The sequence below is a fragment of the Archocentrus centrarchus genome, chromosome 19 (genome assembly GCF_007364275.1).
Source record: "Archocentrus centrarchus isolate MPI-CPG fArcCen1 chromosome 19, fArcCen1, whole genome shotgun sequence".
Classification (NCBI taxonomy): Eukaryota; Metazoa; Chordata; class Actinopteri; order Cichliformes; family Cichlidae; genus Archocentrus; species Archocentrus centrarchus.
In genome coordinates, this window is record NC_044364.1 from 3871516 (window position 1) to 3888927 (window position 17412).

General features: G+C 39.7%; 1 protein-coding gene across 1 annotated transcript in view; it reads right to left on the reverse strand.

The window, feature by feature from the left end:
- Positions 1–17412, reverse strand: part of pemt (phosphatidylethanolamine N-methyltransferase) — a 65171-nt gene that overhangs the window by 30265 nt on the left and 17494 nt on the right. Inside the window, exons 3-4 of the mRNA XM_030754287.1 lie at positions 11760–11875; positions 1784–1929 (exon numbers count right to left, since the gene is read on the reverse strand). Of these exons, the coding sequence (XP_030610147.1) occupies positions 1784–1929; positions 11760–11875 (262 nt within the window). The remainder of the gene's footprint in view (positions 1–1783; positions 1930–11759; positions 11876–17412) is intronic.

The window sequence follows — 17412 nt, forward strand, 5'->3', positions numbered from 1 at the left end:
TGCCAAAAGTATTCGTTCATCTGCCTTCTCACACATATAAACATATGAACTGAAGCATTAAGAGTTCCTTTCACTGGACCTAAGGGGTCGAGCCCGACTCCTGAAAAACACCCCACACCATAACCCCCCCTCCACCAAACTTTATATTTGGCACAGTGCAGGCAGGTAACGTTCTCCTGGCAACCACCAAACCCAGACTCGTCCATCAGATTGCCAGATGGAGAAGTGTGATTCATCCCTCCAGAGAACACATCTCTACTGCTCTAGAGTCCAGTGGCGGTGTGCTTCACACCACTGCATCCAACACTTTGCGTTGCACTTGGTAATGTAAGGCTTTCATGGAAACCCATTCCATGACGCTCTCTACACCCTGTTCTTGAGCTAATCTGAAGGCCACAGGAAGTTTGGAGGCCTGTAGTGATTGACTGCAGAATGTTGGCACTATGGACACTATGTACCTCACCATCCGCTCACCCTGTTCTGTGATTTTGCGTAGCCTACCACTTTGTGGTTTAGTTGATGTCATTCTGAATTGCTTCCATTTTATTATAATACTACTAACAGTTGACGGGAATATTTAGTAGAGAGGAAATTTCATGACTGGACTTATTGCACAGGTGGCATCCAATCACCCATTCTTTCACAAATGTTTGTAGAAGCAGTCTGCATGCCTAGGTGCTTGATTTTATACAACTGTGGCCATGGAAGTGACTGGAACACGTAAATTCAATTATTTGAATTGGTGACTGAATATTTTTGCAATATAGTGTATCAAGCAGCTGTTGATATTTGCTAGTCAGATGAAAGCGGTGGAACTATTGCTAGATCCTGGCAGTCTAAAACATTTGGTTACTGGCGTGACCCTGATTTTCTGAAAACCAACTGAAGTATTTCACTATGGGAAGCTCCACTAACCACCACGTCTGTCCAAGACAGACCAATCACTTCAAGGACACAATGTCCCCCAACCCCCTTATAATAGCCCCTGGCCCCACACCAGGCATTTTTAGTGTTTCTTCCACATGCCCATGCAAGTAAGCCAGTACGGTGAGATACCTCACTCGGTTTTCAGAGAACCCGTTCTACACCGGTAACCAAACCTCTTTCAAACCTCGTATCTCACTAAAGCCCACTCCACAGTCTGAACTCTGAGGAAGCCTTTCTTTAAACAGTCTTCATAAACAGTTCTCCAGGCTTCTTGAAGGACATTCAAAGCTCTTCATTAGATGTTGGCTACCTTTTGTTCTGTTCTCTGTCAAGAGGATCTCACACTGCTTCAGTAATGTTGATGTCTGGGCTCTGGGAGGCCCATCCATGACTGATAGTGTTCCATTGTGTGGTTTTGCATCCAGACATGTTTTTACTGCATTGGCAGCATATTTGGGACATTTCTGTGCTGATAAAGGAATTTTGACAAGCTCTCCAACATCACTGGCTGATTAAGTGCCTTTTTTGAGTAATTCATAGTTTATTGTTAAGTGGCTTAACAAACAAAAAAGAAAAAAAAAAAGGACTGGATTGAAAATTAGTTTTAAAACAGTCGTACAAAGAAGAACTTTGAAAGACCTTCATACAGCCTGGATAACAGTTTTAAAATTACAATAGGTGAAAGTCTGGCTTCTCTTATGAAAAATATAAAGAAATGATTGTGGCGCAAGACTTTTGCACTGTATGAAAGTTTTAAAAATTTATAGAATCTAAATTATGTGTAGTTATTTGTACAGTACTCTTTATTAGCAAGTTATAATTAGTCTAAAATTCTGACGCTCTGTTTAACACTCACCGAGGAAGGTTCCAGTGAATCCCAGAGCAAGGAAGCTGCTGACTACAAGCAGGGTGCCAAACACCATAAAAGCTATCCCAGTGTAGAAAACCTCCGTCCTCTCCATCAACTCCCACCTGGCCTGGGCCTTCATCGCCACTGTCATACTGCAGAAAAAAAGAAATCACAAATACCTTCATGTAACTTCTCTGCAACAAGACAAGACGGGGCAACTTGGCCTGGGCTGAATTTATGTGGCCTCTTCTCGCCTTGCTGAATGTACTTTTCATAAACACACTGCAGCAACAGCCAGAAGCAAACAGGTGGAACAGCTGGTTTATGTATTATACATATAATATTGCTATAAAATGCCTATAATATCCTATTCTAGAACTTTTATATGGTATGATGCCAGTATATTACTGGTCAAAATTGTAGTGAGGGTGAGATTTATTAAACAGAGCAGATTAAAATGATGTTGCAATTGCAACACAGACACAACCAGCACAATAAAGGCCAATGTAAGGGCAGCACAAATTAGTAGGTCGGAAAAAAAGCTGATGTGATGATGGTGCAAGTGATGCACTAAGAACACAGGTGCAGCTGTCACCTGCAATTGGACCAAAAAAAAAAATAAAGTATAAAAACAGCTTTTAGGCTTTTTTTTTCTTTTTCTGGAAACAACGTGGAACACCTACAGGAAGAATTAATATGTTCTTATAGATGCAAGGGCAACGTCATGTGCCACACACAGCCAGGGCTGCTAGTACCAACAATTGTGCTGTGCAAATCTGGCATCTAGTTGTAACAGATAACAACCAATTCAATGTTCATAAAGTTACAGCAACTGAGCAACTTTCATGCAGCATACTGGATGCGGCATGCTTTCTGATGCTGCAGGTATTCATTAAATCAAAGGAAAGAATCTGAGAAAGCCAACTGGGGGCATCAAACAGCGACTGATTCCAAAATTACGGCATCCTGAAATACATTCAATTTGACGGGTGATTTTGCAGAGCTCTGTTTGTGTGTACTGCTAATGGAACACATACTAATGGAGACTTCGGTAATGGTCTGCCACTCTTACTATGGGCCAGTCTCTTGTCTCAAATTTTTTAATGATAAAAATAATTTTTCTCTTGCACATAAAATTTGCAAATGTGGCTCTTAGCTTACCAAGCTATATAGTAGCTTATTAAGCTACTATGGTGGATAGAGTCTCTTTTCTCTTCCCTCTATAGCTCTAGCTGTCCAACCTGCATCTTCTTCTGCCAGAAGACTCTAGCTGTTCAAAGCTGTTGTTACCAAGGGCTCAAGGGGAAACTAGATTTCTCTGAACAACACTGAAAAGCTTTGACCTTACTAGATAAAGACAGCCTGAGAGTACTTCCTATGCCAATGTGTATGCAGAGTGCTACAAAACCAAACCTGAAAAGATGCTGACAGATTATGTTTCTGCTTTCAGCATATGTATGGTTGCAAAATACAGATAAATCTAAGTGTAGCAGTTGCGATACTTTGGAGAATCAAATTCATTTAAAGTCGGGAAGCAAAGATTCAACATTCCTCCAAAGCTTGAAATGAACTCCCACTCTCTTCTAATGCATTGAGGGTATGTGCTGAGCGCAGAAAACAAAGTGTGGGGTTTTTTTTGTCAGCGTGCATTTAAATTGGTCTGACAACTGCAGGACTTGCAGATGATGCGAGGGTCGTGTGTTGCGCAAGTATGTCATTAAAAGCTTTTTCATTTTGAATTTCATACAATGATTGAACGAAAAGTTTCTGAAAGGATGAAAGGGCCTTTAGAAGATGCTCCACTGAGCTTTCATGTTGCCAGTATGAAAAGATAATCCTGGCAGAGTTCTGACTACAAATAAAATTGATTTCAATTCTAAAGCATTTACAATGAGCTTTCACTTTTTGTCCACAGGCCATTACCACTTGAGTGTGAATGTCCAGACACTGCTTGTTCGACAATTTGTTAAAAGTGGAACTTACATAAACATACATGGACAGCATATTCTGAAATATGACAATGAAAGGTGAAGACAAGCTTTAAACACTGCCCCTGACTTAACATGCATTGAGAATCATTAATACTTCAGCACCGTTTATATGTCACAAACTATCAAATACTTAGAACTGGAGCTATTATTCTCATTTCCAGCTGTTTGCATTTATTCTGAATCTGTACTCGGGTTGTTTTGAATGATTGGCAGTTCAGATTAACTTGCTGCCCCTCAGTTCATCCACAGAACTGAAAGAGAAAGTACAACCACTTTCAATTTTAAGGTTTTACATATCCAAACATAATAAGAAATCATCTGGTCCTTAGCAGGACTTGGAAATATAAGCTCAGATGAACAACAGCACATGGCATCACATGACATAACACCCTGACATTATTTATTAAACAAAACGAGGCCAAATGAAAGAATAAGTAGATCCTCACTGCTTCCATGTGAATTAAGAAGGTAAGTGGCAAACACCTCATGCTAACTGCCAAGCACGGTGGTGGAGGGGTAATGATTTGGGCTTGTTTTGCAGCCACACCTGCACACCTGCACACCTGCACTCACTGAACCATAAACACCTCCGTACAACAAAGTATTCTGGAATCAAATGTGAGGGCATCAGTGTGAGAGTCAGTGATGTGAGACCACAGTATTGCTGACAAAGTCATAGAAAAAAACAATTATATAAGTTATTACATAATAACTTAAAATACAATTATATTATATATAGATTGGAAAATCCTAAACCAAAGATATTTAAATAACAATAATATATTATGTATCTTCACATTTGAGAAAATCATTGACTCATCAAAGTTGATGGCAGCTTGGTTTACATTACTGCCACTCCCAGCTGCTTTGAATCGTCACCTGGCCACAGGATTCAAAAGTTACATCTTTCCAGAATTTGTAAGGCAACACCCACACAGGTGGTGGGGCTGATGACGCATATATGTATGTGTGTGTGCGTGCTTGTGTGTGTAAACTTTAACACACCTGTAGCTTTCTCTCTGAATGCAGTGCGCCTCCTGCAGATAATGGCTCCCAAATCAAACTAGGTTTGTGGTTAATAAGAAAAAACTGGGTTACGAGGTCCGTGCTGTGAGTCTTATGCCGTTCTTCCTTTGCAAAAGGAAGCAGGAAGTGTAATGTGATGCGGCATTTTGCCATGTCAGACACAAAGAGCAACTGCTGGGATGTCTGTTAAGTAAGGTTGTCTGGCAGAACATACTGCTGAGATTTGGATTGGAAAGGAGGCAGGAAAAGGGGTCAGGGGGACGGGCATATGGGCAGGGGGTTAGTGGGACTGAGGCACTGACCACTGAGTTTTGTAATGAGTGGTGACATCACTGATGGTTCAAGAAATACAGTAAAAACCTCCTTTCCTGCACAATTTCATGCTACAGCACAACAAAGGGTCTATTCATATTAATCCAATAGTCTTATCACAGTAAATGAAATTATGGAGCCCCATAGGTCAAAGCCATACACCACCTTCACTGTAGCTTTTAAATGTGAAACGGAATGTTTGGCAACAGAAATGCCAACGAATGAAGAGGAAGTATCTGGAGGTCAGATGAGAGGATTCAGCGTGGGGGTAGCACGTCTTTGAAAACGAGCTGCTATACAGCAGAGTTTGGAAATAAAACACACAAAGAGCAAGGCTTGTGATTTCACATAAGCATATTTAAACCTTGGAGTTTTACCTATAATTTAAGTGATGAGGACTGAAATCCTCTCTGTCTGATTTGGAGTGTTCATATACTTTATGTAACACATTTTTCCATTAGTATTCTCAGTTAAGTCAACAACAAGCCAATACCACAGATCCTGAGCTCCATCACTTTAAAAGAAGTTCACAACCTTCAGCAGCAGATGCTGTTGTCTGGCCTAATCTGGTCAACCGGTCATGGGCTTCATTTACCCAGAGAACAGCAATTGTAAATTGGTCTGTGAGTAGTCTGTCAATTCAATCTAAATTTAGTCCAAGATGGATGTCTTTGGGATCCCATATGCCTCAATATACATCATGAAAAGGTGGCAGAGAACTCAAGAACACTGAGATGCAGATGAAATACAAAAGTTGTCTTTTAATGTTATTAAAAAGAACTTTAGAAACAGATGAATATTTAGATGTCTAAATACCTTGTGCACTTTTGGCTCCGATCATATTTCCACCCAGCTGTAGGGGCAGCGCTAAGATGCATCTACAATCCATGGAAGTTATCACTAGACACATTTTGGAACTATAAAGTTCACCCTAGAAAATGTCCAATCATTTGTAAATCAACATTTGACCACAGAATGTCCACATCATTCTAGACGTATGATTTTTGCCAAGGCTTACACAGGAAAATGTCTACCTCCAAAAATAATTCAGTCTTATAATAGATTAGATTAGATTAGATTGAACTTTATTGTCATTGTACACATGTATACAATGAATATGTGGTGTATCGTATGGCAAATTTAGACAACACCCTATAATATACGGTCAGCTTATTCCCGCTGGAAGAACCCAAACCTCAAGTCCAGGAAGTACTCTCTGTATGTAGGTATGCAGCCATAGTCAGGATGTCTGGCTTGGAGGCAAGGTTGTTTTCGATTCGGGTTTGACTATGATAGGAAAAAAAGGCGACTAAACAAGACGGTCAGGGACTTTTACCTTCAGTGAAAACGGCCACAAAATCAAGGTTTGTACACCTTTTGTAGGTCCTTCCCTAGCCTATGGCTTAAAATCCTTCCCCACCACTCCCAGCCCAAGCCTCCCCCTGAGTCCCTAGCATTTCCAGACTCTCAGTAGTGGCCCAGGCTTTATCTCTGCCCAAGTCCCATTGCCATATAATAAGTTTGGCCTACGATTTGAGGGTATAGGCAAATGTAAATGGACTCAGAATATACTGTGTTGAATATACTGTTTCTGTGCATGAATACTTGTCTGTGCATTTGAATGGAATTCATGAAAGCATACTCAACAAATCTTTTTTTCTTCTAATGTCAGAGCAATGGTAGCAATGGCAGCTGTCCAGCCTGTGAATCTCTCAGTCTATCTGTGATGGAATCTGCAAGCCCATTTACCAATGATTCTTTGGCCTTACTAGCCAAGTCTTAGCACTGCTATTTGCTGCTGACTATTCAGTCAAGCCAACTCTTCATAGACTCAAGAATATGAGATAACTGATGATACCAGTACTGTAAAATGCATCAGGAGAGGCTGCCACTTTATATCACTGAAGGAGAGAAAGTGGTGACCTCTCCTGATTTTTTTTTTCCTTCAGTTTTTCTGTTAGAACCAATAAAAAACAACACAACTAAATGTATATTGACTGGTCCATTTTTCCCCCAAGCATTTTGTTCAAATGGTTCGAGTCAGAAAGGCACTGACAGACTTGGTTACAGATGAGCACCAACAAATTCCTGATGTAATTAGAGGAGGCCACCTCTTGCAGGTTGGCAGTCTTGACTCCATCAGTCATGGGCTTGAATGAGTTCTTCTTTAGAGCCTTGAGGCCTACTCTGAATCTTTAAAGAATGGGTCCACAAGTCTGAAGTGCTCTACAGGAAGCAGTTTACGCTGTACATACGGCTTTAACTGCGCATTTTCCCTTTTAGGGTGGAAGGGATACTTAACAGAACTCCAGAGCTGCTGCAGAAAAAGCAGGATTATTAAAAATCTTTCTACAAACATTTTGCATTAGTTCTGTTCAGTTTATTATGCATTTCAAAGGAAAGAGAAGTTTGTTAGCTCTACTTTAACATACATACATTGCATTCTTTTCTGTATGAAGAGCTGCATACTGCACAAATCCCAGATAAAATCTGCTTGTGTATAATTTTTCTCACTGTGGTTTCAGTTGTTGCCATGATCACACAATAAGCTGTGGTAGCAGGCTGAATTACTGTCAACTCTAAATGCAGCAGTAAAGAGCTGTGTGCATAAGAGGAGCTACTTCGCTCCATCTTTTTACCACTCTCATCTTTTTACCACTCTCGCCAACCTTAGCTGCTCTGTGTTTACTGAAACAGGGACAGCAATTTTGTGAAGCTCTCTGGAGCCACTTAGACGCTGTGCTGATTGAGATTTGGGCATAATGCTGGCCAATTGTTTGCCAGTGCATTAAAAAGCAAAAGCTTGTGTAACTTGCAAACTGACGTGCTACTGAGCCATGTGTGGCTGTTAATGCCTGGTTAAAGTATGGTAGTCTGGAAAAAAATAATGCGTGATCCAATGATGATCAATTACAATACATGTATTAAACAAAATGTATTCGCCCCCATCTGACAGGAAAAGTCAAATTGGTAAGAGTCTGTATTTTTTTCTCCTTCCCACTCCAGGCACAGGAAGCAACAGTGCTTTTAACACAAGCTTGTGTAGCCAGTGTTACTTGCAGAAATAAAACTGAAGGTACATGTTCACTTTCTAAAAGTGCGTCATTTAGCAAATGACAAAATCTTGAAAGCTTAGTAATGTGACTCAGGGCTGCTCCCAGAAGCCCTGAGTCACAGTTCAAGGTAGATCATATTTGGCCACTGCAAAGACCGTCTTCTCACAAAAGCATTAAAGACGGTACGGTACATGCTGTCTCACATTCATCAGCAAATGGGGCTTGATGATGTAATTACCTGGTAATTACTTCATTAATCTAATCAGACGACGCAAGAAAAAGAGTCTTTATTGTAACTATATCATTGTCAAAAATAATAAATAAGGAGATATTGATTCAATCCAACCATTTGCAAACAATCAAATTTCTACACGTGGATTATGGTGCAGATTATTTTTTCACCTTTTAACAAATTTAGAGCATTTTTTTTTTTTTTGTAGAAGTGAATGTGTAACGCTGTTATATTTAGCACTTCCAAATCTGTTAGTTTCACTAGACTCTGTTAATAGCAGGAAAGATAAACATAGTAAGTTGATTACATAATTGACTCATTAAAGCTCAGAGAGCTTTCCCTAAAGGTTTATCATTAAGGCTAATCAGTGGAGAGCATCAGTGCGGTGTGCTTAGCAGATAAAAATAAATACCTCTGATACTCTGGATGCCTGTCAAACAGTCATATTTCTGTCTGACAGATCTATAAATAAACATAGCTGACAATCAGATAATTAGCTCTGTAAGCAAGTCACTTAGGCAGACAATTTAGCACCACAACAAAGACGCTTTAAGGTAATTAGTGTGACGGGTCAATTGGTCAGTGTGTCTGTTAGCTGGGACTGGAAATAGACCAGCTTATCTGCTGTGTTGAGCAAAGCAGAATTACATATATTTCTGCTGCTACTTTGCCGCAGGAGATAATTCTGCCGAACTGGCCGGGTAGCAGATCAGATCACAGCCATACCACAGCAGCCTCATAAACAACTGTGTGGTTCTGCTGAAAACTATATAGGAAGAAGTGTTAAGTTATATTGTAGGAAGTAGTGAGCACCGCTGTGTTGGGGTCTCATACATCTTGACCTGCACGTTCCACACTGGAGTTGTTTTTGGAGTCATAAACACTTTTGCTGCTTCTTCATCCAGGAAGCACATTCACAGAGTTATATATGGTGATATGCAAAAGTCTTATTGCTTTATATTTTGTTAGAAAAATGTGAAATAGTGTGATTTATTGAAATTTGTGCACACATACATGGAAATACAGTCTAAGGCAAAAACAGAGTTTGGGAGCTTGAAAATCAATATTTGCTATGATCACCTTTATTCTTCAATACAGGCTGAACTCTCTGAGGCAGCTTTCTTGTCATTTCTTCAGGAAAAGTTCTCCAGGCTTCTTGAAGGACATTCAAAGCTCTTCTTTGGATGTTGGCTGCCTTTTGTTCCATTCTGCATTTATGGATTAGACAGCAATTCTAGATCTGCAAACCTTCACCAGTCTGTCTGAGTCTGCCTGCAGTCAATCCGAGTCAGACCATGACTGTCTGGACACAGGTTGCCTTCCACGAGTGATCACCCAGAGGTTGAGGCTGTTGGACACTAAACCTCTGTGCGATCACTTGGCTGCTGCAAGTACCTGCAGTCAGCCTCCAACAGTGAAAACAAGTATTTATCCTTTTTTTGGCTCTAGTGTGGCAAAACTATAAAGGACAGTGTATGCTCCCTAGATAACAACTTGTCTATCACATAAGTACAAGAAATTGCTTCAAAAAAATTTTTAAAAAAATTGTCAGCAAAAAAACCCCCCAAAAAACTAAATGACAAAAACATTTTTCACTTTCCAAGGATTAAGCTGAATCTCTTTAAGCTGAATCTATTAGTCAATACCGTTCAGCAAAGAAACTAAAAGCATTCCTGCTCAAATATATTTTACTGACTCCCACATAAGCAGAGCTCACCAGAAGTGCTGGTTGGAAACCTAATGACTGACTCATTTATGTCCAGCCAGCAACTTTATTGCATTCATTTTTTAATCTAACATCCAATAACATCCACTTCAAAGCAATGTTACTGTCAGTCTGTATCAGTCCCTCCCACGCATACTGTGTATCATTGTGCTTGTGTTTGCGAACTCGGCTGAGAGGTCGTGTCCTTCTGAGTTGAAAAAATCCTTTAGAAATATTAGCAAAACAAGTGGTGACAAAACATACTAAAAGGCTACTTATGAAGCAACTAGGTCACTCCAAAACCTTAAATTTGTTTTATTTTTAGCCATTCAGAGGTGGACTTGCTTTTCTTTTTGTGTTGTTTCAGTTCATTGAGGTTTGCTGGCATTCAGTTATGCACCGCTCTCTTAAGGTCCCACCACACCATTTCAATTGGGCTGACGTCTGGACTTTGACTGGGCCATTGCAACAAGTTCATTCTTTTTTCTTTCAGAAATTCATTCTGTTGTAGATTTGTTGGTGTGGGTTAGGGGTTAACCCTAACCCTTGGGATCATTGTCCTGCTGCATGACCCACTTTGTTGAACAGATGACCTCACATTAGAATACTTTGGTATACAGAGGAGTTCAGAGTCAAAGGTTTGTGAACTGTCCCAGTCATGTGGCTGCAAAAAAAAAATAAATAAAAATTTTTTTACCACTCCACCTCTGTGCTTGACAGATGGTATGAGTTCTTTGTGCTCATATGCTTTGTTTGGTTTTCACCAAATATTACAGTAAAATATTTACACTTTTGTCTCATCTGTCCAAAGGACACTGGTCCAGAAGTCTTGCATTTTTTCTTGGATACGGCATGCCGCCACGGCTTGCTACTCCATATCGTTGTTTAAAGCCCTATATGAGTACATCCTGATTAAATAAATGGGTGCTACAGCCATTAATCACTTCATTCACATTTTCTCTTCCAATGAATGAATGAGTGAATAAACTCATAATGCTGTTGATAAAAAATCTCTTCATAAGCACAAGAGAAAACTGGCAAGACAATTTATCACTTTGGACCAGCTTGTTCCCAAAACTGTTGTTGCCCAGCAACAGACATCACACACATCCTTTGAGAGAGGAAAAAAGACTTCTTGAACTGACACACTGTCTGTGTGTGTGGTTTATTAAGGAGCCTTTGTCACCATTTTGAGCCATAGTGGGAGGTGTGGGAGTATCTACACCATATAGGACATATAGAACCGTGGGTAAAGACAGAGTTAGGAGGATAAAAAAGGAGCTGTGGAGTAAGCAGAAAATAAAGACACTGAGGTGGGAGGAAAAAGAGGAAGAAAGGGAAACAAAGACAGTGTAAAAGGTGGAAAAAATATGTGTATGTTTGAAACACAACACACTGTGCCCTTTAACCCTCTGAGATCCAGATCATCATTCATTATAACCCTAACCCAGTGCTATCAGAACATGCCATTTTTGTTCTTTTTGCAAAGCTATGCTCACTTTTCTTGGCAGTCATGGGACAAAAAAAAAGTGTCATTCTGACCTTCATAAAAAACTATTTAAATTTCATCCAACAAAGTACTTTTTGCTGAAAACAAGTACATTATGAGGCGAAAAGAAAACAGATTGAATCTGCAATAATAAAACTGCTTGTACTTCACCTGTGGCTGCGGTAAATGTTGAGAAGTATAATGACGAAGCCCAGGCAGCAACAGGCCAGGTAGGGGCTGCCAAAAAGCCTGGAGAGTCTTTGTGTACGATGCTCCCATCTCGCCACCTGAGAAACAACGGCAAGATAGAGGATTGCATTTACCTTAAACATTCAATTAAACTACACTGACAAATAAAAGTTAATAAAGGATTTTATCCTGAACTGCAGTCAGGATACTAAATCACAAGGACAACCCTAAGTTTGTCATTGCGATTTAGTGATTTAAAATGATGAACTTTGAGGGTTTCTTTTTTATTTGACCACTTGTATGCTATCTCAAAACCATTAGCTAACCTTTAATGGCATAAAAAAATGCATCTGTATTCACCAGAAGATAGAACAGGACGTCCCGAACTGGGTACATCTGAAACCACACAAAAAACGGGCTCTGTCCCAGCTTTGGAGTCCCAGGATAGTGAGGGAATGACTAACACTAAGATCATAACAACTCTTTTTGTGGCATTATATATGTAATGGTAAGCTGTCCACATGAAAATATTGGCTTCTGTGCCCATGAAAAATCAGGATGCCAATGACAACATACTGAAACAGGATTATTATATCTGCGGGAAAGCTCAGGATGAGCTGTCTGAAGACAAAGCTCGAGAGGAAAGGCTGAGATGGTCTGCACATGTACCAATGAAGAACAGTGGATATACTAGTTAAAGGATGTTGAAGATGGAGCTGCCACGCAGGAGGGAAAGAAGACGACCACAGAGAGGACTCATTGATTTAGTGAAGGACGACATGCAGAGGGTTGGTGTGACACCGGAGGATGCAAGGGAAGGCAGATAAACCACTGTGGCAATTGCTAGAGTGCCCAGAACAAAAAAGAACCTCTTTTGGCGACCAGCAGTTCCCACAGTGCACACAACAGTGATGTTGTTTACTTTTGGTATCTGATGTTGACCCTGAAGAGTTAAACAGCCTTTTGTCTATGATTTTTAAATGCTGTTATGTCCGTGTTAGGCACTGTTTTGCCCTCAAGTGACTATTTGTTCAAGTTATTTTTTTTTGCTCACCTGATATATATCCACACAGCTGTATTCTCTTACTGGCTTTTGATTATTGCTTTTTTCCCCTCTTTTGTTTCCCAGCAGCTCTTTATATAGTACCATGCATATTCCACGGGGAGTGATGCCATAGAATCTTATCTAACTGGTCAAATTTGCATTTTCCAAAATGCACTTCTCAACAAAACTGGAAAACATTCAGTTAAATGTGATTTAACCTGCCGTCCATATGGTGAACCTTTCAGTGGCATTATCAGCTGCAAGCATGGTTTATGAAATGACTCAAAAACTTTAAATTACAATCTGACTGTGGGCTGAGGAAATGCATAGATGACTGCAAAACACAGGAGGAAAACACACACACACACACACACACACACACGGGCACAAATGTTGCCATGGCAACACCTTTTCTATGTTCATGAGAGGCAAGGTAGGAAAAAAGAGGAGGAATATGAATAAAGGTGAGATGAAACCAATGCTAAAAACTGGTAAAGAGTCCTTTAGCCAGTGCGGCGATGCACGGACTCACTCACTGCAATCTTGCTGGGTTAGAGCTTCACGCTCAAGTGCAATCAGAGGCAGCTGATGAAGCACTGCTCAAAAGAGAAACCTGAGAAAACTTATTACACTAATTAGTGGCTCTTTTTTTTTCTACATTTTTAGAATAGATAATCAAAGAATTCATCTCGTTTCTCTGCACCTCATATCATCTGTTGTTTTATTCCCAGCCTCCAAGAATCTCTATGTTCACATTTTCTTTTCCCTTCCCTCATTTCACCTCGGCTGCTGTGTAATTAAGGTCCGACAGTCGATGCGCTCTTTGACTAAGATTTATAGTTACGTCCAGTTTGATTACACTGCAGTCTGCTCCTCAAGAACATTAGAACACTGCGAGCCAGAATGAGACAGAACAATCCCCGCTACAATGGACGGAATAAATAGCAATTAGCTATGCAGATAACAGGTTTGTGCTGAAAGGGTGACGTAATGCATTTTACAAACAAATCAACATATTCTTTTACCAATTAATGCTGTTTCTTATGGAGATTCAAACAAAGTGAGTGGCACTAATTTAAAAAAAAAAAAAAAAAAAAAAAAAAAAAGACAAGGATGTGTACTGAATATGAAAAACAAAAACCCTCTTTTACACACTGCTGAGAGCACTGCTTCTGTCTCCATCAGCTTCACATTTCCTTAGCTCTGCTCCTTCTGGAAATTACCCATTTGTTCAATGCCAAAAATGCCATTTCACATAACAAACTGACTCATTCTAGCACCCGATTTGGGGATAAATGCACTATAAAAGGTGTAATCTTATGCTCTACTGCCAGTCATATATATGCTTTTTGTCCCTTAATATCCAATTTGATGCATGTATCTGTGTATGTTCTTATTCTGTGAAGTTCTATTTATATCTATCATATGGTAACTTGCAGGAGGTAAGACTTCCCTTTTCTATATGGATTGTGGGTATTCTCCAGTTTTAATCTGAGGAAAAGCGTATATGCAGAAAATGCTTATATGAGAGTTTTGCAGTCATCTGACCGGTAACCATGTGATGTTAACTTGTCTGCCATTTTGACATGTGACGACTGGTCAGTGACCCAATGGCAACCACCGGTTGCTAGGAAAGAAAAAAAAATTCCCCAACCAGTAGTCAAAAACCACCTCGTTGCAAGTGCTTTGGTTGCTAGCAGATTGCTGGGGTCACCCACTGTTTGCATGGAGTAACACTAACTTGTCTGCAAATGCTTGCCAACTACTCTGCAAGTGGTAGTAGGAAACTATGACAGTTTTCTTTTAAAGTAAAAGTTGTGCCTCAGCAATGCAGCCAAGACATCAGCTTTTAACTTGAAGGCAAAAGGTCTCTGTTTACATGTTTTTTTTTTTAACTTTTACTACCACTCAGCACTATTTGAAAACCACTCAGCACTGAATCTGGTTAAAGAAGAGAAGAGATGGCTGAAGCTACAACCAGAAGATACCAGCACCATAGATTAGGATTTCCTCCAAACCTATGGTAATATAATTGCTTACATTACTCACATATTTTAAGCACATTTATATTCTAAAGACAAGAATTCTGAAAATATTCCTACACTAAACTAAGCTATGCTAGACTGTGCTCAACTATCAGTGGAAATACAAACAGAAAATGCTGTGCTAAATAAGCTAATTCTCAAAGGTAATAGCTAAATTTAGCTAACCAACAAAGCTTAATATGATGTGACTGAACTTTGAAAGTCAAAATATTTTTAACAATGCGCTTGTGCCAGCAATAGTGTATTCAGAGCTATAATAAACAAGAGAAACAATTACACCAGTTGATAACACTGCTAACAGCTATTTGGTGACCTAATAATAAATTAGCCTCTGCATTAGCGCTCATTCTCCTGAATCTAGTCTTTCAGCAAGTCTTTCAGGCAGGTTTCCATGTGCCTCACGTTATGTAAGAGTATCTGCCCCCCCCGCACGTCCATTTTATCTCTATTATAGGTTTTTCCAGAGTTGACAAAAAATCATAAGAAAAAGTCATGACAACCTGATAATGCAACTAGGTGATGTCAAACATAGCACAGGAAACATTATGTAACCATTGGAGCATCCCTAACAAAACCCCAGTTTGAGCTCCAACTGAACATAAATAAAAGCCAAAAGTATAGAGAGGCAGAGAGTGTCCTCGTCTAAGAGAGGAGGTGGACATTTTGTGACCGATGAAAGTCTTAGCCATCAATACTGAGAGTGGTTTTTTACTTTTCACTAAATACACCAGATGGCTCAGGTTAATCCATGTTATATATGCTTTATACAGTTATATGGAGAAAAAAAAGTACAAACGCTTTCAATTTTATGTATCAGAAAATAATAAAAAATGATCCTTTTAGTAGGAATTCAGAGGGTAAGTAGCACCCAGGTGCTGCTAATCATTTGCAGATGTTTAAGCATGACCACCTCTATGTAAAAAGACGTTTTGGCAGTTTGCTGGTCTGGAGGATTCAAGTGTGTGTTAACACAGTGTCAAAGAGGAAAGAAATCTTAAAGAAGCAGCTGTTACTGCCCAACAAACAATTTGAAATCCATTATTCTGCAGTGAGAAAGATTATTCACAAGTGGGAAAGATTCAAGACTACTGCCAATCTTTCCAGGAGTGGCAGCAAATTCGCCACAACGTGACAGCACAGCTTATGTTCGCAAACTTGCACCTAAACAAACAAAAATACTTCTGGAACAATGTCCTTTAGGCAGACAAGACCAAGAGGAGATGTTTGGCCATAATACACAGTGCCATGTTTGGTGAAAACCAAACACAGCATTTCAGCACAAACACCTCATACCAACTACCAGGGACGGTGGTGGAGGGGTGATGATTCTAGAGTCAAATGTGAGGCCATCTTAGCTCATGGCTAAAACTGGATCATGCAACAGGACAATGACCCCAAACGCAGAAGCAAATCTACAACAGAATGGCTGAAAAAGAAAAGAATCAAGGTGCTGCAATGGCCCAGTCGAAGTCCAGACCTCAACCCAAAACAAAATGCAGTTGCAGAACCTTAGGAGAGCTGTACAAAAAAAAAAAAAAAAAAAAGCAATGTTTTAAAGAGGAGTGAACCAAAGTTCCTCCACAACCATGTGAGAACAAATCATACACTAAGTTATTGCTCCTAAAGGTGGTTCTACAAGCTATTTAATGTGTTTTTCCACACACTGCTACTACATTTTCACTTACTTTTCCAAATAAATAATGACACAGTGTTGTGTGCTGTTCATCAAAGGCTGTTTTTACCTGACTTTAAGACCTGCTAAGGACAAGATGACATTTTTATTACATCTTGATAAGTAAAACCTTAGAACTGAAACAGAGAGTACTGAAAGAGACTTTGTGCCTCCTTCACATGATGGTAATTACAGCACTTTTCACAAACAAATTTACAAAAGGCTTGTCAAATAGAAAAGTACACAGTACAATTAAGAAATAAAAATGTATCTACGGAGTCAATGAAATAAGATTACTAAAGAATATATAAAAACAAAACAAAATCTTCAAGCCACCTTATAAATGTATGTTTTCCAAAGCCCTGTGTGTGTGTTTCCCTCAACAGCGATTATCTGTTTGTAAGCAATTTCACTCCAGCCCACCTGCAGTACCTTCGTGGCTCACCAGGGGGCCATGGACCATGCTTTCGGAATCACTATTAGGCAATATAAAGGCAGTTTCTCAATATGCATAGATGTGCATACTTGCGTATTTCAGTATTGAGAAACAGCCAAACTATTCTGTTAGGGTTCACTATAATGAAAAATAAAAAAATTAAAAAAGGGACATTTTGTACCCGTTAGCTAGAAATGTATAACACACCCAGAAACACACCTCCATCATCCATGTTACCAGGCCATTTATGTCAGTACGCTCTCTTCTGATCAGGCAGTGGGACTCTGAGCCCCACTTTCATTCGCCCATTCACTGGGCGATGGAGTGTCCTAAAAATATTCAGGTGTTCTATATGTGGACTGCTGATGTTGTTATCAAATCATCAATCAAGCCGTGGAACTAACAGCAGGCACAGATGAGGAGAGTACAGGCCGTGG